The sequence below is a fragment of the Mesoplodon densirostris genome, chromosome 2 (assembly GCF_025265405.1).
Source record: "Mesoplodon densirostris isolate mMesDen1 chromosome 2, mMesDen1 primary haplotype, whole genome shotgun sequence".
Taxonomy (NCBI): domain Eukaryota; kingdom Metazoa; phylum Chordata; class Mammalia; order Artiodactyla; family Ziphiidae; genus Mesoplodon; species Mesoplodon densirostris.
The window spans coordinates 29,997,342-30,022,832 of NC_082662.1; the positions used below are offsets into that span (position 1 = coordinate 29,997,342).

At 34.9% G+C, this 25,491-nt stretch overlaps 1 protein-coding gene across 3 annotated transcripts in view; it reads left to right on the forward strand.

Annotated features, from left to right (window-relative positions):
- The window catches only part of AGO3 (argonaute RISC catalytic component 3), a 116,997-nt gene that overhangs the window by 27,701 nt on the left and 63,805 nt on the right, over window positions 1-25,491 (forward strand). For 2 of the 3 annotated variants that reach the window (XM_060089481.1, XM_060089482.1), the window contains exons 3-5: window positions 11,269-11,389; window positions 15,337-15,545; window positions 16,350-16,486. In XM_060089481.1, coding sequence (XP_059945464.1) covers window positions 11,269-11,389; window positions 15,337-15,545; window positions 16,350-16,486 — 467 coding nt within the window. Of the gene's footprint in view, window positions 1-5,882; window positions 5,948-11,268; window positions 11,390-15,336; window positions 15,546-16,349; window positions 16,487-25,491 lie in introns of all 3 variants that reach the window. The other variant, XM_060089483.1, reaches the window with a different exon arrangement.

Sequence of the window (25,491 nt, forward strand, 5' to 3'; positions counted from 1 at the left end):
CTCTTTTCTAAAGTGGCTGCATCATTTTACATTTCCATTAGCAGTGTGTGGTGATTCCAGTTTCTCTACATCCTCATTAACATTTGTTATCTGTCTTTTTGATTATAGCCATCATAGCGAGTGTTACATAGTATCTCATTGTTACTTTGATTTGCATTTCCCTGATGGCTAGTGATATTGACCATATTTTCATGCACTTATTGGCTATTTGTATATTTTCAGAGAAATGTCTATTCAGGTCTTTTGCCCATTTTTAAATTGGATCATTTGCCTTTTCGTTACTGAGTTGTAGGAGTTCTTTATACCTTATCAGATAAGATGATTTGCAAAAATTTTCTCCCTTTCTGCACCTTGCCTTTTTACTTCCTTTTAAACATTTTTTTCTTTTTTCTTTTAATTGAAATATAGTTTATTTACAATATTATTTTATTAGTTTCAGGTATACAAAATAGTGATTTGATATTTAATAGATTATATTCCATACAAAGTTATTATAAAATATTGGCTATATTCCTTGTGCTGCCTTTTCAGTTTCTTGATGGTATCCTCTGAAACACAAACATTTTTCATTTTGATGAAGTCCAATTATTTTTTTCTTTTGCCAGCTGTTCTTTTGGTGTCTTATCTGTAGAGGGGTATACTTCTGATTAAAATGATTTAGAAGACATACACCAGAAAACACTGCCGGTGAAAATCAAATGGTATAGTTTTGAATGTTTAGCTATCTTGGGGAAACTATATCATGCAAAATATGTCAGTTAAAAAAAAAAGCAAGTTTTATTTTCCTTGTTAGTTGTTAGTCACTTGGAAGATAGGAAAGCTAATAGATGGTGATTATTTCAAATCTCAAAATTATTTTAAAGTAGCATTTAAATAAATTACTCAGTAGAAATTAACCTTTTGGCTAATATTCCTACAATATATTTGAAATTCAAAGATACTCTTATAAATAAATATATGTCTAAACATCAGGAACTAGTAAGTAGGGTTTATTCCTAATATCTATTTGTGTAGATTTAAATTACAATAACATCTGTATAGTATTCCATTGTAGGATGTGCCTTGACTTGTTTACTTCTAGTATGCTCCATTTTTTTTCTTAGGCTGAGTTAAATTAATTTAAAGCAGTTATCTGAATGTACCATATTATTGTACCAAAGCAGAATGCTATTAGTACTAGATTTCAGGATATATGGATCTTGACTAGAACTATAATTCTAAAGGCTGCAGTAACTTTTAAAAAGATCATTTTTAAAAACTTCCCTATGTTTTCATTTACTGTTTAACTTATTGTGCCCCTGTTTATGTCAGGCACTGTGCTAAGTTCTGGAGATAACAAGATAAATAAGACATGATTCCTGCCAAGGATTATATAGTCTGTATAGAGTGACAAGTTCTGTGAGATGTGCAGTATGTGCTGTAATAAAAGAGTAATGATTCCTGCTTTTGGTTAGCGAGGAAGATAGGGTACATGACATTGTTACCTGAGCTGAATAGTTACCCAGTGGACTAGGGGAAAGAATAATCCATAGAGAGAGAGCATGAGCAAAGGTATGACACGTTTATGTAACAGAAATAGGCCAGTATAAATAGAGTAGCTAGAGTCTGAAAAAGTTGGCCAGCAAGTAGGTTATAAAGGATCTTAAATCCATGCTAAGGCTTGTGAATTCAGAAAGAGTAGAGAGCCACTGGAGGCTTTTGAGCAAATGAGGAACAACTATATTTAAAAGCATTTCTTTCTTTCTTTCTTTTCAGTGTTGTTTTTTTTTTAATTGAATTATAGTTGAGTTACAATGTTGTGTTAGTTTCTGGTGCTCAGCAAAGTGATTCAATGTTTTTTATGTGTGTGTGTGTGTGTGTGTATATTCATTCTTTTTCATATTCTTTTCCATTATGGTTTATTACAGAGTACTGAATTTAGTTCCCTGTGCTATACAGTAGGACTTTGTTGTTTATCTATTCTGTATATAATAGTTTGCGTCTGCTAGTCCCGAACTCCAGTCCAACCCTCCCCTCCGCCCTCTCCCTTGGCAACCACAAGTCTGTTCTCTATGTCTGTGAGTCTGTTTCTGTTTCGTGGATAAGTTCATATGTGTCTTTTTTTTTTCTTTTTTCTTTTTGCCGTACCACGCAGCTTGTGGGATCTTAGTTCCCCGACCAGGGATGGAACCCAGGCCCTCAGCAGTGAAAGCTCAGAGTCCTAACCACTGGACTGCCAGGGAATTCCCATGTGTGTCATATTTTAGATTCCATGTATAAGTGGTATCATATGGTATTTGTGTTTCTCTTTCTGACTTACTTCGCTTAGTATGATAATATCTAGGTCCATCCATGTAGCTGCAAATGGCATTATTTCATTCTTTTTAATGGCTTAGTAATATTCCATTGTATATATACCACATCTTCTTTATCCATTCATCTGTCGATGGACATTTAGGTTGTATCCATGTCTTAGCTATTGTAAATAGTGCTGCTGTGAACATAAGGGTGCATGTATCTGTTCGAATTATAGTTTTGTCTGGGTATATGCCCAGGAGTGGGATTGCCGGATCATATGGCAACTCTGTTTTTAGATTTTTGAGGAACCTCTATGCTATTCTCCATAGTGACTGCACCAATATACATTCCCACTAACAGTGTAGGAGGGTTCTATAAAAGCATTTCTAGGGAATTCCCTGGTGGTCCAATGGTTAGGACTACATACTTTCACTGCCAAGGGCATAGGTTCAATCCCTGGTCAGGGAACTAAGATCCTGCAAGTGGCATGATGCAGCCAAAAAAGAAAGAAGCATTTCTAATGGCAGTGGGGAGAATGAATTAGAGAAGAGAAAGACCAGAGTCATGGAGAACATTTGCAAGGCGATTGCAGTAGTCTTCAAACTTTTGATCATGCATCCCTATTAGTTAAAACATATTTACCCATGCATTCAACAATAAATAAATAAATAAATAAATACACACACACACACACACACACACTTAAAAAATTTTAATTTATGGACATGTACTACTCTTCTAACATTGCATAACTATAGAAAAATTAAAGGTGGGAAACAATATTTTGAAATAAACTATTTAAGAATAGATTTAGTAATTTGACGTGTTCTGATTACTGTACCAAAACCTGATAGAATATGTGCCACACACTTGAACGGAAATAAGTTACAACATGCTGAAAATGAATGAATGAGTGGGAGTTCCACTGTTAACTCTTACGTTGCAGAACTCCCATTATTCTCTTTGGATTCCTTGTGTACCTACATATGTTACACCTGATCGTCTGATGTGGACTAAATGAGGATACCAGTGTCAATCCCTGTTCATGAATTTTAGTCCATCTCAATTTGTAATTGTTAGATGAAAATTAAATATAAATACTTCTAGCCATTTTTTCTCATACTCCAGCATAGCCGCTAGCACTTCTAATACTATTTTTTTTAATTAATTATTTATTGGCTGCGTTGGGTCTTAGTTCCAGCACACAGGATCTTTTGTTGCGGTACGCGGGCTTCTGTCTAGTTGTGACTCGTGGGCTCAGTTGCCCCACGGCATGTGGGATCTTAGTTCCCCAACCAGGGATCGAACCCGCATCCCCTGCATTGGAAGAGAGGTTCTTAACCACTGGACCACCAGGGAAGTCCCCTATTTTTTTTAATTTGTAGTATAGTTGATTTACAATATTAGTTTCAGGTGTATAGCATAGTGATTCAGTATTTTTGCAGATTATACTTCATTATAAGTTATTACAAGATAATGGCTATAATTCCCTATGCTATGTAATATATCCTTGTTGCTTATCTATTTTATACACAGTAGTTTATTTCTGTTAATCCCATAGCCCTAATTTGTTCCTCCCCCCTCTTCACTCCCCTTTGGTAACTGAAGTTTTTTTTCTATAGCTGTGAGTCTGTTTCTATTTTGCATATACATTCATTTGTATTATTTTTAAGGTTACACATATAAGTGATATCATACAGTATTTGTCTTTCTCTGACTTATTTCACTAAGCGTAATATTCTCTAGGTCCATTCATGTTGCTGCAAATGGCAGAATTTCATTCTTTTTAATGGCTGAGTAATATTCCATTGTGTGTGTGTGTGTGTGTGTGTGTGTGTACACATACACCACATCTTTATCCATTCATCTGTTGATGGGCACTTGGGTTGGTTCCATGTCTTGGCTATTGCAAATACTGCTGTTATGAATATCGTGGTGCTTGTATCTTTTCAAATTCGTGTTTGGTACCTACTTTTTTAGATTAGAGATAGTGTGTTCTAAGACTTAACTAATAGCACTGGCAGTGGCGGTGATATAAGAGGCTTAGATATAAGATTTAGAAGAAGAATGAATAATTTAGGTGTGTAGAGAAAGGGAAGAGATAAGAATGGCTTCATAGTTCCTTGCTTGTACAATGTTGAAGGCTTTAACAGAAATACAGATGGTGAAAGGACCAAGTTTTTTATTTTCTCTTGACTATTTGGAGGTTGAATTGTGTAAGAAACATCAAATTGGATAAGTTCAATAGATTATTGGAAATAAGCACCTAGAGCTCAGGAAATAAGTCAAGATTGAGATTTGAGATGTGTCAGCATATAGGTGATAGTTAGGGAGAGTGTGTAGCGTCAAGATAAGAAAACTGAGAATAGATCTCTGGGGATACTATTGTTTCAGGTTGCCAGTGAAGACACTTAGAGATTGCAAAGGTAGGAGAACCAGGACAAAGTAGAAGCTGTTTCAGAGAAAGTAAAGCACAGATCGTGATTTTCAAGGATTGATCACAGTGGCAAATGCTAAAAGAAGCGAGGAACATAGAGACTGAAAAGAGGCTATGTCAATTAAGTCAATGGTGGCCTGAGGGAGAAGTGTTCTAGAGGAGAATTGTTAGTGTAAGCCACATTGAGTTAAAAATCTATTGCTCAGTCTAAAGTAATCTATCAATTGTTTGTGAATACTAGAAATGGTTACTAGATTAGCTAGTGTGGTTATATAAGATTATGAAAGAATTCACACCCATATGAGTTGGCAGTGAAGATAGTTTATGGTAAAATGCTCTGATGTACTTCAAATTTTATAAGGTATTAAAAAGTTGATCTTGGGCCTCCCTGGTGGCGCAAGTGGTTGAGAGTCCGCCTGCCGATGCAGGGGATACGGGTTCGTGCCCCGGTCTGGGAGGATCCCATATGCCGCGGAGCGGCTGGGCCCGTGAGCCATGGCCGCTGAGCCTGCGCGTCCGGAGCCTGCGCGTCCGGAGCCTGTGCTCCGCAACGGGGGAGGCCACAACAGTGAGAGGCCCGCATACCGCAAAAAAAAAAAAAAAAAAAAAAAGTTGATCTTTATCAAGTTATACTTTAGTATAACTCCTTTCTCCTCTACTCTGCATCTTTAAACTTTAACTTGATGCAAAGGTATGGCTACCTTCTCTGCTACTTAGTACAGAGTTATGAAGATAAATTAGAGGTTAGAAGGGTACTGAGAGGCTGTTAGCTGTTTTTGCTGTGTTTTATAAACCTCTGGATGATTTTAGCGTCTTGTTATACCTTAACAATCTTCCTTTGTTCTGTCTGTATTATAGTGGCAGATTAATTTATTGTAGCTGGGAATACTAAACTAAGGTGAATAGTCACTTTTAGAGGAAAATACTATTTTATGTCTTCTAAAGACTAAAATAGTATTTCCCATTCTACCTTTTGGGAGCAGAGAATTAAGAGGTACCTAAAAATGAGATGAAGATGGGTCTCTGTGAGTTTATAGTAACAATTAACAGGAAAATAATTTCCTCTCCTTTTTACGTTAAAGTTTCCCTCTCTTACCATTTTTTCTGCTGTATGAGTCAGGTGGTAAAGTGGAACTTACTGAAAACAATATTAAATTTTACTTTACAGTCTGTGCACCAGAGCATCATGGAGTCAAAAGACTTGGTACCAGAATATAGCAAGTGGTGGTTGAGGTAAGAGTGGGAAGGTAGGCTGTAGCCCTGTGTAAGACCTAATGTACTCAGGGAGGTTCCATTTTTGTAGTGATCGCCAGATATTCTTCAGGATTTTAAAATTCTGTCCTGAGGTTCTACAGAAATGCATCATATTATTCTCTGCAAGAATTCTTCCCTCTTCAGACTAAGGTTATTAGTAAAAGGAAGCCACTAAAGATTGGTTAGAAGTTCTTATACCCAGTTACTCAGATTTTCTTTCCCAATTTTCTTTCCTACATACTGCTTTAGAAGTTAAAATATTTTATGTATTTTGGTTATGGTGGCTTTACTTTTTATTGTAAGCTAAGAAGCTGGCTTAACAGTACACCCTTAAAATGTTATCCTGAAATTTCTACGTTTGAACAAAAGATTCCTCCCCCCATTGTTCATTGTTATAATAAAAGACTAGTGCTCCACAAACTACAATGTAGGGGAAAATTCAATTCACAGTTTCTGTTAATTAGCAGAATTCATTGTTTGTATTATTTACTATATTTGATGCTACTGCATTGTAATGTGTATTTGTGGTTAGGAAGACTTCAGTACCTCAATATCATTCTTGAAGTACGATTTTGAGATAATTATGCTTGAATTTTTTTTTTTTTTTTTTTGCGGTATGCGGGCCTCTCACTGTTGTGGCCTCCCCCGTTGCGGAGCACAGGCTCCGGACGCGCAGGCTCCGGACGCGCAGGCTCAGCAGCCATGGCTCACGGGCCCAGCCGCTCCGCGGCATATGGGATCCTCCCAGACCAGGGCACGAACCCGTATCCCCTGCATCGGCAGGCGGACTCTCAACCACTTGCGCCACCAGGGAGGCCCTATGCTTGAATTTTTATATTAAAATAGTATGATACATATTTACCTTTTTCCCCCAAGGTACTTTCACTAATATCCCACATGGTCCCTATAACAGCCCTGAGACTATTATCTCATTTTTATTGATAAAGGAACTAAATTCAGGGAGGCCAAGTAAATTTCCCAACAATTTAGTGGCAGAGTGAGACTAAAAACTCATGTCTACTTATTTTTTGTCCAGTACATATGTTACCACATATTTTAAAGGTTCCTCAAGTTGGCCATTTCTCAATTCAAACTTTCTTCATAATACAGTGAGTACCTTTGCTGCTACAGCTGACTAGATGACTAGATAAATTACTGTTTTAGAGAGTTTTTCCTCTAGTTTCACATGCCTGCCTGATGAATATTCTAATAAACTACGCTTTGCTACAGTATCATTTGAGATAAAAAATGACAAGTTGCAGTTCCTGCATTTGTCATTTTGTTAACTTGCATAATAAAGTTCCATTAAAAGTCTAAATATATCATTTAATTATATCATATTAGTAAGAGGTTAAAGTTAAAATTGCCCAGTGTACATAGAATTCTAATACCATTCTGTAAAGGCTCAGAAGCCTTAAGTTCAAATCAATATTTAGTGTAATTATTTATAAAGGAGTTTCTGTATCTGATGTTATGATCTGCAGTTTCATTATTTGATATTCTCTTAATTAAATTTTACTGTTAGAGGGGATTGTAGACATTATTCATTTCAATCTTCTAGTCGGTATCTTCTCTGACATAAGTGCTTTTTGAACAGTTCTAGCAAGGATGAACTCAGGTACTTTATGAGATAGTGTAATCCACTCATGAATAACTGTGGTGGTTAGCAAATGTTGGAAATTTTTGTTCCAAAATCTAGCTCCTTATATTTTCCAACTATTTGTCCTAATTCTGTCCTCCCATACAAGGAAGATACTCTACTCAGTTTTTCACGTGACAGTCTGTCAAAATAGCTGAAGACTTCTCTAATTTCCTTTGACTCTTTGCTATTCTAGACTAAGAGTCCTTAATTTGATTTATTTTTGCTCATATTGTGTGAGTTTCTATCAGGATCACCTTTTCATGATTATGTTTCTTCTGTTAGGGTCTTAAGTTTTTCCAAATTGCACAGAGTACTACTCCAGAGTTTGAAATGATCTGTGTAATATTTGATGGGATGGTTACCTGCCTTATACTGGGTATTTAAATATATGCAACCTGAATTCTTTAATTTTGAAGAAACTACATCCCAGTATTAGTTGATTTTGGATTTATAGTCACCTAAAGCCCCTTTGCACGAGAGCAGTGGGTAAGTTTAGATCCTCTCATTTGTTCTTATTGCAGTTGAACTTTTCAAACAGAAGTGTTTAGACTTTACAGTTACCCGTATTATGTTTCATCTTCTTTTATTTTGTTTATTGTGGTAGTTTGTCAGTAGCTTTTAATACACTAATTTGTTTTTAGCATACTAGCCTTGTCTCTCGAGTTTGTATTATTTGAGGGTTTCTTAACCAACAGATTTAAAAATAAATAAATTTATTTATCTATTTTTGGCTGGGTTGGGTCTTTGTTGCTGTGTGCAGGTTTTCTCCAGCTGTGACGAGAGCGGGGGTGGGCCACTCGTGCACGGCTTCTCACTGCGGTGGCCTCTCTTTGTTGCGGAGCACGGGGCTGTAGGCGTGCGGGCCTTAGTAGTTGTGGCTCATGGGCTCAGTAGTTGTGGCGCCTGGGCTTAGCTGTTTCGCGGCACGTGGGAACCTCCCGGACCAGGGCTCGAACCCGTGTCCCCTGCATTGGCAGGCGGATTCTTAAACACTGTGCCACCAGTGAAGTCCCAACAGATATTTTTTGATTATTTACTACATGTAGGGCACTAGATATGTTTCTTTTCCTTATTGTATTGATAGTTTGGGGCAGTGGGGGAGGACTCGAAATTTGTTTTGAATAAATGTTTCCATGAATTTCCAAGTTATTGATATCTCAGAGAAAGAAAAGGAACTTGCCATACCCCACATTACAACATAATAAAACACTCCAGTAATCATGAAAACATATGATACTGGTCCAAGAACAGACAAGGAGACCACTGGGACAACATAGAGAACTCAGATCAGAACTTAATAAGATAAACTGGCATTATAAATTGATCAGTTAAATATAGATTGTTTAGTAGATGGTGTGGGAAAACTGGTAGGGAGAAAAATAAAATTGAGTTCTTACATAATACTGTTTATAAAGAAGAACCTCAAATGGATTAGTGACCAACATAATATAGATAAAATTATAGAGTTAATGAAACATAGTACATCTTTGTGAGTTAATATTTGCAAATTATTTCTTAAAACCTTAAAAGCATGAAACCATAAGGTGAAAAAATGATTAATTTGATGATACAGCATTAAAAATTTCAGTTCAGTAAATACATGGACATTGTTAACAGGCAGGTAACATTTGGGGGAAGATATTTGCAACAACTAAACCTGTTAATGAATTAACATTAGAATATCAAAGAAACTCCTTCAATTCAACAAGAAGACTAGGACCCCAATAGACAATGAACAAAGGAAACAAACAGGGAATTCACAAAAGAAGAAACACAAATAATGAAGGGATGCTCAAATTCATTAGTAATAAGAGAAATCTAAATAAAACAAGCTTTTAGTGTTACCCACTGGGCTAGCAAAAATTAGAAAGCAAAGCTGGATAATGCCAAATCTTGTCTGTATGTAGGGAAATAGGAACCTCCAGGAGGATTGTTCAGTGCAGCCATTCTGCAGAGCAGTTTGGCAGTTCTTCATCATTTAATTGATAAAATTTACTTGGACCTAACAGTTTTGTTCCTGGGTATATATAGCCAGAGATTAATTCTCACACAAGTTCATAAGGGGACATAGAAGGAGATACTGCATTGTAGCATTGTTTTGGTGGCTGACTGTTAAAGATACTCTGAGTCTGTATTGCTGGGAGAGTAAGTAGACAACATGTGGAGTACTTTGCATCACAAGGAACTAAGTGTCCCACAGCAACGTGAACAGATTTTAAGAACCTAGTGCAGAGGGTAAAGTTAGGAATATATACAAACAGAAGAATGTTTATCAAACACATTAGAAAAAATAACTTATTGGGAAGAATGGGAATAAGAAATGAATATGGAAGGACAGAAATCAATTAGTTAGAAGAGGAGTCTTATATAGATGAATGATGATAATGTGGCATGAACTGAGGAGCATGATTAACTTAAGCTTTTGTACCTGGAGAATAAAAGTGAGGTTTGGAGACTCATTTGGCAGTGGGATATAAGTTGGGTCAGAGAAGAAAAAATTAAAGACATAAAAAACAAGAAACTTAAAATAATTCAGGTACTAGGACATGAGGTTTTAATTTAGGATGATGGTAATTGGTAATGGAAAGTAAAAGACTGGTGCAAGAAATACTTGCAAAATAAAATTGAAAGGCAGGGAAATAGAAATTTTGAACATTTGGAAAATTCCTCTGGGTATCAAATCAGCTTAATTATTTTGTTCCAGAAAATGCTTTTTTCTCTCCTTTCTCTTCTGCTTCACTGGGCTAGAATTGAATTTTTTTCCCATTCTTTTAAATGTATTGTAAATTATACCAATACTATGTGAGTATACTGTCATTGTAATATGTTTATATTGTGTAAACAAAATAAAAAATCATTCTTCTCTTCACTTCTTTCTCCAGAGGTAACTAACCACTGTATCTGTTTGATACATACCCTTCTAGATATCTTTCCACTGCTTTTACAAATTATGTTTACGTAAAAATAAATATTGATTTGTGGATATTTGGTATTATTCTCTCTGTAGTCTGCAAATTTTTTTAAATGTCTAAAAAAAACTTCAATATAATTCCATGTAAGTATATAGGATAAAAATGTTTGCTGGGTAAAAAAATGGAGGTTTCAAAATATCCTTACTGGCTAGATACCATTGGAAGAATGGGTGGGTAGAGGAATGGGGGGGGTACAGGATACGGGTGTGTTTATTGCTCTTAAAAATCTCACAGTCTAGTAGAAGTGAAGTATATAATAATAATTATAATACAGTGAAGTAAGTGTTCTAATAGATATATGTACTAGGTGCTTTTTGAGCACAAAGGAAAGAGCATCATATTCTTTGATAAAGAGAGGTGAATGTGTCAGGTAGTGCTTAGAGATGGTAAAAGGGATTTTGGATCAGTTTATAAGGATAATATTTTGCAGGTCAACTGTGTCCCAAAATGATTAAGTAATTCACTGGATTCATTCTTCTCTGTCTTTTGTGAAATTCATATCATCCCTTCCCAGAAATCAATCTTTCTGGTATCCTAAGCCATGGTCCTGAAAGCAAAATCTTTACCATGTATGATTATCTTTTAGAATTTGGACAGCTTTAAATAGTGTAAGAAATTACTTTAGGTAAGATTTTTGTATTTCATGATGCAGAGGATTATATGAATGCATTTCTTCCCTTTTTTAGGGAGGTGGTTGACTCAATGGTTCAGCATTTTAAAGTAACTATATTTGGGGACCGTAGACCAGTTTATGATGGAAAAAGAAGCCTTTACACAGCCAATCCACTTCCTGTGGCAACTACAGGGGTAAGATGCATTCCTTTATCAGAAAGCTGTACTTTTGCAATGTCTTTTAAATGCACTTATTGCCATTTTATTGTAGTCTATATATGTATCATTTATCTATTTTAACTTTTTATTTTGAAATAATTTCAAACTCAAAGAGGAGTTGTAAGAATCATGCAGAGAACTCATATATACCCAGATTCATCAGTGTTCTTAAAGTTTGCCACATTTGTTTTATCAGTCTCTTTCCTTTCTCTTTTACTTTCTTTGTATCTATAGAGACAGCTATATATAGAGATACATATACATACTTATTTTTTCCTGAACCATTCAAGAGTAGGTTTTATACATTATGCCCTTTAATGTGTTTTTCCTAAGAGGAAGGATAAAAACCATAGTACAGTTACCAACTTTCCTAAATTTTACATTGATATATTTTTGTCTAATCTGCCCCTATTCCAGTTTTGTCATTTGTTCCAATGATGTCCTTCAGCATTTTTTTTTCCCTTTAGTACAGAATCCAATCCAGGTTAGTGAATGTATTTAGATGTTACATCTTTTTAGTCTTCTTTATTCTGGAACAATTTCCCAACCTTTTTTTTTTTTTTTTTTTTTTTCTTTTATGACATTAACATGGTTGAAGATTACAGGCAGGTTATTTTGTAGGATGTCCCTCTGTGTTTTTCTGGTGCTTCCTCTTGGTTAGATTATGAGTAAGTAAGCTCTTTTTTTTTTTTTTTTTTTTTTTTGCGGTACGTGGGCCTCTCACTGTTGCGGCCCCTCCCATTGTGGAGCACAGGCTCCGGATGCACAGGCTCAGCGGCCATGGCTCACGAGCCCAGCCGCTCCGCGGCACGTGGGATCTTCCTGGACCGGGGCATGAACCCGTGTCCCCTGCATCGGCAGGCGGACTCCCAACCACTGCACCACCAGGGAGCCCCTGAGTAAGCTTTTTTGGCAGGAATATTATTACATAAGTGTTCTTTCCTTAATAGTGCATCGTATCAGGAGGCACATAATATGTATTTGTTCCATTAATGGTGATGTTAACTTCGATCACTTGGTTAAATTGGTATCTGCCAAGTTTCTCCTTTCAAGTTATTCTTCTTTCTTTTGTAGGGAGACAGTATTTTTTTTAATTGTGGTAAAATACACATAACATAAAGTTTATCATCTGAGCCATTTTTAAGGTATGGTTCAGTGGCAAAGTACATTTACAACCATCACCATCATCCATCTCCATCTTGTAAAACTGTAACTCTGTACACATTAGACACTTAACTCCCCATTTTCCCTCCCCTCAGGCCCTGGCAACCACCATTCTACTTTCTGTCTTTATGAATTTGACCTCTCTTAGTACCTCATATAAGTGGAATCATAGTGTTTTGTCTCTTGTGATTGGCTTATTTCACTTAGCATAGTATCCTCAAGGTTAATCCATGTTGTGACATGTGTCAGAATTTCCTCCCTTTTTAAGGCTGAATAGTATTCCATCGTATGTATATACTACATTTTACTTATCCATTCATCTGTTGATGGACACTTGGGTTGCTTTCCCATTTGAACATAGATTTACTCTAGGGACCTCATATAAGTGGAACCATACAGTATTTGTCCTTTTGTGACTGGATTATTTTACTTAGCGTAATGTCCTCAAGGTTCATTCATGTTGTCACCTGTGTCACAATTTCTTTCCTTTTTAAGGTTGAATAATGTTCCATTGAATGTATATACCACATTTTGTTTATCCATTCACCCACTGATGAACACCTTTTGGCTACTGCAAATAATGCAATAATGCAACATGGGTGTATAAATCTCTCTTCTAATGCCTACTTTCAGTTCTCTTGTGTATATACCTAGAAGTGGAGTTGCTGGATCATATAAATGATAATTGTATTTTTAGTGTTTTTGGAAGCCACCATACTGTTTTCCATAGTGACTGTACCATTTTATGTTTCTACAAACGGTGGACAAGGCTTCCAAATACTTCACACCCTTGCCAACATTTGTTGTTTTCTGAATTTTCGATATTTGTCATCCTATTGGGTGTGAGGTAATATCTCATTGTGGGTTTGATTTGCATTTACCTAATGACTAATGATGTTGAGCATCTTTTCATATGCTTATGGGCCTTTTGTGTATCTTCTTTGGAGAAATGTGTATTCAACTCCTTTGCCCATTTTTTAATTGGGTTATTTGGTTTTGTTGTTGTTGAGTTTTAGGAATTCTTTATGTATTCTCATGGGATATATGTTTTGGAATATTTTCTCACATTCCATAGGTTGCCTTTTCACTATGTTGATTGTGCCCTTTGATGCACCAAAGTTTTTAATTTTTATAAGGGAGATACTTTTAAGAATCCCGTTTCTCTTTAGACTTTTTTAGTAATGGATGATTCTTGCTTGGAAGGTTTATTATTATGTAGTAATGGTGATTTTCTAATTCTGTCATTCCTTCTACATTAATCATTGTTATTCTACTGTAAGGGAGCGCATTTTCTTCTCTTCTAGTTCTTTATCCTTATTTGCCCAAATTGTCCCAGATTTTGCCTGTGGCAGCCCCTTTAAGTTGGTTCCTGTGTGCTTTTGTCATGACACATCTTTTTTTTTTTTTTTTTTGAGTATTTCCTTACTTTTGGGCACAAGATGTTCCAGGTTCATCTTGTGTTTTCCCTGCTGTAGTCCTGCAACCAGCCATATCTCAAAGGTACACTGTTTTCTTTTAGTTAGGGAATACAATTTAGAAACCAAAATCTGGGTACTGGATGTGCTCATTGCTGCTGGGGTATATGTGCTTATAAGCCCTTTCAATGGATAGAGATAGAAAATATAAATACATAAATAAGTAAATAGATAAACAAAACAGATAATAAATATTACATTCATATAATATACCTAACATATGTATCCTGCAAGTACCACTTATTGTATGCAATATCATACAATATGTTTATTGGAAATCATGAATTCAGACTGATTCTTCCAGTTCTAGTCTATCCCAAAAGGATTCTTCCTTTACTCCCTACATTGCATATTTGTGTCTTCCTTCTCCCTTAAACCCCTGACTCTCCAAAGTATTACCACTTTTACTTATTTGTTCAGTCCTACAGTACATATAAAATAGTTTCTGAATTACTACACTATATCACTACAGAAAACAAACATAGTAGTAAGAGTTTAAGGTTTTATTTTGTATGCAGTTCTTTCCCACCCACCCCTCCTCCACACGCCTAACCAAGAGTATAGTCAATATATTATGTTCAGGAGTTACCTGAATTAGTGTTTTCTTTCTTTCTTTTTTATTTTTTAAAAAATATTCTTTCAATCTGGCTATGTTATTTGTTTGAAATGCATTTGGTTTCATTTGATTTTGTATCTTTTCAGTTTTAGTTTTTTCTCTCCATCCTTGTTGATCTTATTTTTATTTTTTTTAATGTTATAGAATTTAACTTAACATGCTTCCAAAAGTCAAAACTAAGCTGAAAAATATACTCAGAATTGTTAATCCCTCCTTTATTTCTTCCAATCTGTTCTTTCATATCCTTTGAAAGTAACTCCTTTTTTTTGTTGTTTCTGATTCATGCTTTCTGTGTTTCTTTTTACAAAAATAAGCAGATATATGAATATTTTTCCATTTCCCCCTTTCTCACATAAAATATGGCATACTATTTGTAATCTTTTGTACTTGCTTTTTTTCACATAACAGTGTAGCTTGGAAATTATTCCATAGCAGTTCCGTTACCTTTTTTTTTATATCTGCCTAAATGGTCATTTAGGTAATTTCCATATTTTGCAATGACAAAGAATGCTGGCATAAATAACTTATTTACATTTTAGTCTATTGATTTCACATTGAGATTGTTTTTTTTATACTTGCCTTGTTTTCTCTTAAATATTTGTATCAGTTAAAAATTATTGTATTTATCTTTTAAAACTTTTACCAGTTGACTCTTTTCCCATCAACAGGTAGATTTAGATGTTACTTTACCTGGGGAAGGTGGAAAAGATCGACCTTTCAAGGTGTCAATCAAATTTGTCTCTCGGGTGAGTTGGCACCTACTACATGAAGTACTGACAGGACGGACCTTGCCAGAGCCACTGGAATTAGACAAGCCAATCAGCACTAATCCTGTCCATGCCGTTGATGTGGTGCTACGACATCTGCCCTCCATGAAGTGGGTGCTTCTGGCTTTTTTTTCTTCTTTAGATTTTAAGTATGAAAGCTTTCTTCCCAAAAGTAGGTTGTGCAGTCTTCCTTTGGTTAACCTTCAGATGTTGTATATTTTGATTATCTCAGTTGAAGAATAGCATGCATACAAATTCATTGAGAGAAGTATGTTACATAAAATTCTCTGACTTGTGAAAGTAAATGCACATCATTAGCATAGCTATTTTTTTCAGAAAAAAATGTCTAACCCTTTTTCTTAGGAGCTATAAATCTTGACTAACTGATACATTATCAGTTTTAGTATTTTAGTTAAATCACCGTGTTTTAAAGGTAATTTCATTGTTTGTATAGCAGTATCAAAGTGTGTTGAAATTGTTACTTTTTTAATCACACTAGCATCTCACATGTGTATGTGCATCTATGTGTATGTGTATAGGATCAGTGTGTCTTTTTAAAGAAAAATATTATGTCCTACAAACAACATTTATAGAAGTAGCTTTTTGATCAATAATTATTTATTCTTTAGCATTTTCTAAGGTTAGAACTATTTTTTTAAACTATTTTAAATAAAATTTAATCTTATTCAAACATTAGTTTTAAGTATAGAGAATTTCAGTGAGGGATGGTGTTTTTTCATTTTGAGTGGTTGCTTTTTGCTTTCACAAATTTGGAAAATGTTTAGTTTCATATATTCATAATGAGAGGCATTATTATGATAAGTTAAGATTATATACTCTAGACTCACCTGTTCTGCAGATTTAAATACTCAATGGGAAGGAAAAGATTGAACATGCCATTTTAATTTTTGTAGATATACGCCTGTGGGGCGTTCGTTTTTCTCAGCTCCAGAAGGATATGACCACCCTCTGGGAGGGGGCAGGGAAGTTTGGTTTGGATTCCATCAGTCTGTTCGGCCTGCCATGTGGAAAATGATGCTTAATATTGATGGTAAGGGAATTAAAACCATATTCTGTGTTGGGTAGTTGATTTCTATATGGCCTGTGTGTGTGTGTCTGTATATATGTACATTTTATATGTAATTATATGTACTGGTGTCTTGAATTAATATTTGGACATATATTAAGACAAACTGGAAAAACCTTTATTTTTTATTACATTTCATTTAGAAATCCTTTGTATAGAACTTTTCCTGGAATGCTACTAAACATGAAGTAAGCAAATGAAAGCAAATGTAAAAGCCTTGACATGATCATCTGAGCAATTATAACTCATTTTTGTCCTTAACAATTATATAAGTCAGTATTTCATTATGAAATACATATTTTAAAGGAAGAGAAGTCTGTTGGTCTTGGTGACCCTTAGATTGTGCCTACTACTGATGTTTAATGTGGTGCTAATTGCATTCTCATTTTTAGGTGTTTTTTTTTAAGAATATTTTAAGTATATATAAAAGTAGAGAGACTAGTATGATAAACTGCTGCCTAGGTAGCCAATATCCAGACCGTCAGGATTTTTCTGCCTTTGCTTAAACTATGTACATTTCTTCCTCTACTGTAGTAATTTTAAATCAAATCCCATACAGCATGTTATTTTTTCCCTACTACAGTGTGCACCTCTAAAAATACGGATGTTTTCTTACACAGTCACAATGCTGCTATGATATGTAAAAAGTTTAATCATTTATTTGTAGTTTCTAATTCCCTGTCCATAATCAGATTTCCCTGATAGTCTCAAATATATCTTTCTATAGTTGGTTGGTTCTAATCAGGATCTAAACAAGATCCACACATCACATTTGGCTATTATGCCTTTTAAAAATGTAGTAGTCCCATTTCCTTCCCTCTAGTTTTGTTTTGTTTTTTCCTTTTTTATGTCATTGACTTGTTGTAGAAACTTTCACTGTTCCTGTAGAATATCCAAAAATCTGGATTTGTCTTTTGTTTTCTTGTGGTGTCATTGTCTTCTTCCTCTATCCCCTATATTTCCTGAAAATGAAAGTTGGCCCTGTAAGCTTGATTCAATTCTGATTCATAAATGCTCTGTATTGTATCATATTAGGAGGCATATAGTATATAGTGGTCCCAACTTTAGTGGTACTAAGATTGCTTAGTATGTTCAGAGATCAGTAGGCCTGATCTCTCCATTGTAAATTTCCCAATCAATCTTTCAGTCACTGATATTCCATTCGTTGATCATTGTTACCTGAGTCATTTATTTCACTAGGGATTACCAACTGGTATTTTTTCTAATTCTGTTATTTCTTTTACATTAGGTGGAATTCTTATGTGGAAAATCACATTGTCCTGTTGATAATTCATTGTCTTTGATAGCTTTCTTTCTGACACAGCAGAATTTTCCAGATTCATCCTGTATTTCCTCCTCTATACCTGGAATCAGCCATTCCTCCAAGGATCCCTGGGCCTTTCCAGATCAGTACATAGTTTTGTCATTATTTTCAGCTGCATTGTGGGGATACGTCGAGATGATGTATTTTTAAAGTCATCTTTAGGTGTATACTAGGGCTGGGGTTTTTGGGTTTTTTTTTTTTTTTTTTTTTTTTTTTTTTTTTTTTTTTTTTTTTTGCGGTACGCGGGCCTCTCGCTGTTGTGGCCTCTCCCGTGCGGAGCACAGGCTCTGAACACGCAGGCTCAGCGGCCATGGCTCACGGGCCCAACCACTCCACGGCATATGGGATCTTCCCAGACCGGGGCACGAATCCATGTCCCCTGCATCGGCAGGCGGACTCTCAACCACTGCGCCACCAGGGAAGACTAGGGCTGTTTTTAATTATTTTCCATTTCAGAACATCATTCATATATTTGTATTTTTCAGATAGATTCCAGGAGGTGAAATTGATGGGTCAATATATTTGTAATTTTGATTGTTACTGCCAGATTGCCCTCCACTGAGATTGTAAATATTTTGCATCAGTAAATGAGACTACCTGTTTCCCTATACCTTTGCCACTAGAGGTGTCAAACTCTAGATTTTTGTCCATCAGATTTACAAGAAATAGTTTCCTTATGTACTATTATTTTGCATTGGACCATCTTTTCACATATGTAAGGGCCACCTTATTTCTTTATGTCCTTTGCTCCTTTTTTTCTGTTGCATTTTTGGTCTTATTTACTGAGGGAGCTTTCTGAAATCAAGGAGCCCTTTGCCCTTTGTGATATGAATTGCACATATTATCCCTAGGTTGTTATTTGTCTTTTGATCTTTGGTGTGGTCTTGTTTTTACTTTTTGTCATGTAGAAATTTGTCTTTTGGTGGGGCTGTGTGTTTCAGTCAGTCCTTTCTTTTATAACTTTTAATATCTTCTAGGGCTAGTCTCATTTTTCTCTTCAGGATTTCTAGGCCATTCTTACTTATCTCACTATATAAGCTTTAGAAATACCTTGTCAGAACTAGTGGTTATGGGAGAATGGACTGTTACTTTTACTGTGACCTCATTATATTTTTTAATTAAGTTACTGAGTCTTAAGATAGTGAGTCTTTCTATCCAAGAAAACACTATGCCTTTCCATTTGTTCAGGATTACTTTTGTTTACTTCAGGAGTGTTTTAAAGTTTTCCTGACATAAAATTTGCACATTTCTTATTATCATTCCTGGATATGTCCTCTCTCTCTTTTTTCCCTATTAAATGGGTTTATAGATTCTTACTGGTTATTGTTTATGTACATGAAGGCATTTAATTTCTGTATAGTAACTTTTTTCTCTCTGCCTTATTGAATTCCATTAACTTTTCAGTGATTTCCTTGCAGTGTCTAGGTTATAATCATTTCATCTATGATGGTGATAGGTTTACATCTTCCTTTGGATTTTTATACCTCTAATATTTTTATCAGATTATATTGACTAATTAGATAGGACAGTTAACCATTACAGAGTAGTGGGCATCCTCTTTTTATTCCTTACTTTAGAAGGAATGCTTCCAGTGTTTCTGCATTAAATACATATATGTATATATATGTTTAGGAGCATCTGTTGGTTCCTATTTTATTGAGTACTTTTAATCAAGAATGGTTGTTGAATTTTGTCAGATGTCTTTTAGTGGCTATGGAGCTGATGGTATGATATTTCTCTTCTTTTTTAACAAACACTGAACTAAACTTGTATTTTTGGATTATTTTAATGTGATGCTGGAATCTGTTAGTTAATGCTTTACCTTTTTAATCAAATTGCAAAAAAGTAAGATTGATCTGATCTGCAATCTTCTCTTTTTTGTGCAGTCTTTTTCAAGTTTTGGTATTAATATTTTATTTCATAAAGAATTTAGAAGTTTCCCATTTTCTAAAATGTACAACAGTTTTTAAATAGTATTGAAATTATCAACTCTTTTAAGATTTGGTAGAATTCCCCTGTAAAATCTTGTGGCCTGGTGTGTTTTGTTTTGTTTGGTGGGTAGCTCTTTTAAATCTTTCATTTATTTTGTGAAAAATCAGTCTGTTTAGACTCTCTGGATTCAGTTTTGGTAGCTTATATCTTACTAGAAATATATATTTTATCTATATCTAACGTATCTTTACTAAGTAGTTCCTTTTTTTTTTTTTTTTAGTTTTGTCTACTTCTGTGGTTTATTCCCATAGTTTCTTTTTTATATTTGTGCTTTTTCCTTTTTACTCTTAATTAGGAGAGGTAGTTTAATCAACTAGTAGTTTCTCCCCACCTCACCCCACCAAAGAGCTTTTGAATTTTTTTCTTAGTTTTCTGGCTTTCTGTTTTCTGACTCCTTAATTTCTCTTTTTAGCTTTATAAATTTTTTCCTCCACTTTTCTTCAGTTAATTTAGTTGTTTTTCCTTACTTTTTAAAAAAAAATTTATTTATTTATTTATTTATGGTTGTGTTGGGTCTTCGTTTCTGTGCGAGGGCTTTCTATAGTTGTGGCAAGCGGGGGCCGCTCTTCATCGCAGCGCGTGGGCCTCTCACTATCGCGGCCTCTCTTGTTGCGGAGCACAGGCTCCAGACGCGCAGGCTCAGTAATTGTGGCTCACGGGCCCAGTTGCTCCGTGGCATGTGGGATCTTCCCAGACCAGGGCTCGAACCCATGTCCCCTGCATTGGCAGGCAGATTTTCAACCACTGTGCCACCAGGGAAGCCCCTTTCCTTACTTTTTGAACTATATTAGTAACTCATTTAATTTCATTTTTTCTTATTAAAAAAAGTATTTAAAAAAATTATTTCGGGAATTCCCTGGTGGTCCAATGGTTGGGACTCCGCACTTTCACTGCTGAGGGCGTGGGTTCGATCCCTGGTCGGGAAACTAAGATCCTGCAGGCCGTGTGGCGTGGCCAAAGATAAAAACAAACAGAAACCCAAAAAAACCCAGTTATTTTTCTTCTTATCACTGTTTTAGCTATGTTCCAAAGCTTCTAATATCTAGTTTTTTATTATATTATTTTCTAAAAACACCACAGATTTCATTTGTATTTCCCATATTATCCAAATGTTGTTTGAGAGACTTTTTAAATTTTCATATTGAAGATCTTTTTATTTTCTGATTGTGTTATAAATTTCTAGTTTCATTGTGCTGTTAATCAGAGAATGTGGTTTGTATTTCTATTTTTAGAATTTATTGAGGGTTTTTTTTTTTTTAGTAACCTAATATATGGTCAGATTTTGTGAATGAAAGTTCAATAGCTATTTGAAAATAAGATATAATCATTTTTTAGGATAGAGTTAAATTAATATCCATCAGCACTTCAATTTTGATTATGTTGTTTAGATCATCTATTTCCTTATTTATTTTTGTTTACTTGTCTCAGAATGGGAGAAATAAATTTAAATTTCCTATTGTGTTTCTATTTCTTCTTATATTTCCACTTTCATGATGTTGCTGCTATAGTATTGGGAGCATATGTATACCTATCTGTATTCTTCATTGTGATTTATACCCTTTACAATGATAAAGTAACTTTTTTGTACTTTTGGGCCAAAAATCTGCATTGTCTAACAAAAGGATTATAATCCATGTGGTATGTTTTCTGTGCTTTTTAAATGCTAGTTCTGTTATTAGGAAAGTTTTTTTTTTTTTCTCATCAGTGGTTACCTTCATATAATACTCATCTTTCTCTCTCTTTAAAGCAGTATCTTTTGCTTTCCTTAATGAGTAACATTTATATTAGCTTTATTCTTTTCCTTCCCTTCTTTCCTCCCTCTCCTTTTTTAACTAGTGTTAGCCAATATAGCATTATTTTATTGTTGTTATGATTTTGCTTAAATTTTATACTACTTGACTTTCAACTTTGACTCCTGTCTATTACTGTAAAATGCAATCAGTGAGTTTATGCTACTTTTTATGATTTTTCTGTTATTCATTTATTCGTATATATTACTGTTCCAGTGTTTTTTGAGCATGTTAACAGTTACATTCCATTCTGTCACCTGTATGTTCATTCATTTTCATCTTAAATCTACAATTATATGTATTGGTGCTAATTGCAAGTCCTTTTGCTAAAATTTTTCCTGTCATCTCTTGGTTGCAGTTTGTCCTCAAGTTGTTAGTTCAGGAAGGGCTCATATGAGTAAGAGCTGAGTTTTTGCATATTGAAAACCATTTGTCTATAGCCTTATTCCTGAAGGACTGCTTGGCTAGACATAAAATGATTGAATCACACTTTTTTTTCATTCATTGTTTTCTTATTGAAGTATAGCTGATTTCCATGTTGTGGCAATCTCTGCCTGCACAGCAAAGTGACTCAGTTCTACACGTAGAGACAGACATGCTTTTTTAAAAAATATTCTTTTCCATTATGGTTTATCTGAATCACACTTTCTTGAGTTTCTTAAAGGTATTTTCCCACTGTCTTCTGACAATGAATGTTCAGTAGAGAAATATGATGTCAGCAGATTTTCTTTTCCCTAGAAGGGACCTGCTTTTTTTGTCTGGTTGGGGAAATATTTTTTACAATTATTTTATTAGATTTTTTTCTCAGTGTTGAGCATTTTGGGTCAGTTTTATTTAAAACATGGAATTCTCTTTGAAAATGTAGGTTCAACTCTTTTATTGTTTTTTTAATCTGTTATTTTATTTTCTTTTTTAAAAAATTCCATCCTACTTGCTCCTTACTGTGCCTTTTGTGATACAGTTTTTACCATTTGCTCATTGTATTTTAGTTTTCATTTTTTGAATTTGAAAAAGTCCTTTTCTTCCATTTCTTTCATGAGTTCTCAGTGCTTCTTTCATCTTCTCTTAACTGTTTGTCTTTCCCCTTAGCTCTTAAATTTCTGCTCTGAGATCTTTCTTCATAGCTGCATTAAGAAGTTTTGAATTCATGTTAAAAGGTAGCGTTATAATTTTTTATCTACTTCGTGGTGGTATTTTCTGTTGAGTTTTCTTTGTCAGGGACGTTGTGCTGCTTTTTTACATGTTTTAAATGGTATTTTTTTATGGATACTTATCACTTTTGTTATTCGTATTTGAATGAGATGAGTTTTCCCAAACCACCTATTAGAAGAGACTGGAGTGGGAGAGGGAGGTGGGAAAGGACATTAGGAGCAAGGTGGTTTTCCAGGTTTCTCTGCTCAAGGCCTCTGTCCTCTGTTGTTCTGATGGGTTCTTTCGTCAAAATAAAGCACATCTCTTTTGCCTCTGAGTAATATATGTTTAAGGAGTTTCTGCTAACAGGGGAATTCAGCTCCTGCCTTTTAAAGTGCCTGCTCAAACATTAGCAATTAGAGAATTTCTGAAGGGTACATGGTAGTTCATTGTACTATTCTTTTAACTTTTCTCCAAGTTTGACATTATAGAGGAAAAATGCAAGCCTTGGTTTTAAAAGGGTAATCCTATCTGGGATCTGTCACTTCTAGTTCACCCTCTACTCACTCTCATGACACTTTCTACACCTCCTTTCTCTACTTCCTTCTGAGATTTCCCCCATTCAATCTCAGAACTAAACATTGCAGTTCCCACTTAGAATAGGACCCTCTCTCTCTAGAGTGAAAATTTACTCTTGCCCCACTAGGCTTTCTTTCATCTTTCATGTCTTTCTCCCTTGCATAGGTTCTACTAGTCCCAAGTACTTTGGGCCATATTTACTTACAATTTGGCATTTTCAGGTTTTTATTGTCTCCTAGGTTCATTGAAGATGTAGGGGTTTTTTTCCTTTTCTTTTCTCTCTTTTTTACATTATCTTTGTTGCTCTGTATTGAGTTCTAGGAGGAAAGTGGGAAATTTTGGAAATAAATTGCTGCTATTTTCCTATGGGAACTTAAAGTTCAGCTTTGGATATTACTAAAAAATAATTTCTAAATAACCCATTGGTTGAAGAAATCACAAATTTTAAATATTTTGAACTGAAGAGTATTGAAAATAGTACATATCAGAATTGGTATGATTAGCTAAAGCAATGCTTAGAGAGAATTTAAAACCTTAAATTAAATGCCTATTAGAAAAGAAGAAAAGCATCAATAACCTATACATTCATCTTAATAAGTTAGAAAAATATCATAATTAAATGCAAAGAAAAATAGAAGGAAATAAGAGTTAAAAACAGAAAATAATGAAATAGAAAATAAATTTACCTCTATCCTGTAGGTAGGAAGACTTCAAAAGTTTTTAAGAAGGATAGTGACATGATCATATTTGTTTTCCAGAAAGAGACCTCTGGCAGCAGTGTGGAGAATAGATAGAGGAGAAAAAAACTAATCTGAGAAACCAGTTAGGAGGCTTTTTCAATCACTAGTTCAGGTAAGAGATGGTGATGGTCTAATGTGGGATGGAGAGGAAGGAACATATTACAAAGATTAAGTTGAAAAACTAGGTTTAAAAACCATGTCCAGAAAAAAACTTTGGGTATAGTTACTGGTACATGGAACTGATTGGAAATGAATAGACCAGAAGGTTTACTAGGTTTTTGAAGGAATTGGTTTTTGTAAGTAAAGCTACAATCTTAGTGTATTAGGTTCAACCAGAGAAGCAGAACCAGTAGGAGACACATAGAGAGAGAGAGCGATTGGGCTTACACAGTTGTAGGGGCTAGCTAGTCAAGTCTGAAATCCTTAGGGTAGGCTATCAGGAAGGGCAGGCTAGAACACATGGGTATGGGCTGTAGCTGCTGTCCATAGGTAGAATTTCTTCTCTCTCTTGGGGATACCTCAGCCCCATTTTTAAGGCCTTTCAACTGACTGAATGAGGCCAACTCAGATTATCCAGGATAATATCCCTTTAATTACATCTATAAAATATCTTCACAGCAATACCTAGATTAGTGTTTGATTGAATAACTGACAAGTAGTAGCCTAGCCAAATTGACATATTAAAAATAAAAAAACAAAACCCTATACTTGGCCTACAGAATTTTATGATTATTCAGTCTTTGAAACAATCTTCATATTCCCAAACCTTCAGTGACTGTGCTAGCTAACTGTGCTGGCTTTTATAAACTAGCTTTCAAGAAGGGCATGCTCACCAACATACATTCAGAATAGTGACTCATTCATACCAGGTATGAGTGATAATACTGAATATGGGAGGTAGGTCTGCTGTTGCTGGTTAGCTGGCAGTATATACCATGTATAAATATGTCAAATGTAAATATGTCTATAGCTTGAGGATTCTATGGAACGTAAGGACAGAGTCATGTAGTATGTAGTTGGAAATGCAGATGTGAAAATCTGTAGTGATGTGAGCTAAAAGTAAAAGTTTTGGGACTCCTTAGTATATAAATCCATATTTGAAACTCTGAAAATGGAAAAACTTTAGAAATAGTATTTAGATTGAAAACAGGAATGAAAAGGATAGAGCCATGGAGAATACTAGCATTTAAGGAAGGAAGAGGAACCAGTGAGCAGTTAATGATTATCACAGGCAGTATGAGAGCCAAGAAATGGTGTCAAGGAAGCCAAGGGAGGAAACATATTCAGAGAGTAGATTTTACAGTTAAGCAGCAGAGCTTTTCCAGTAAAATCAAGAGTAAGACAAGGATGTCAGTACTATGATATTTAGTCACTATTGTGCTTGCTAACTTCTGTTCTTCTTACAGGTTTCAG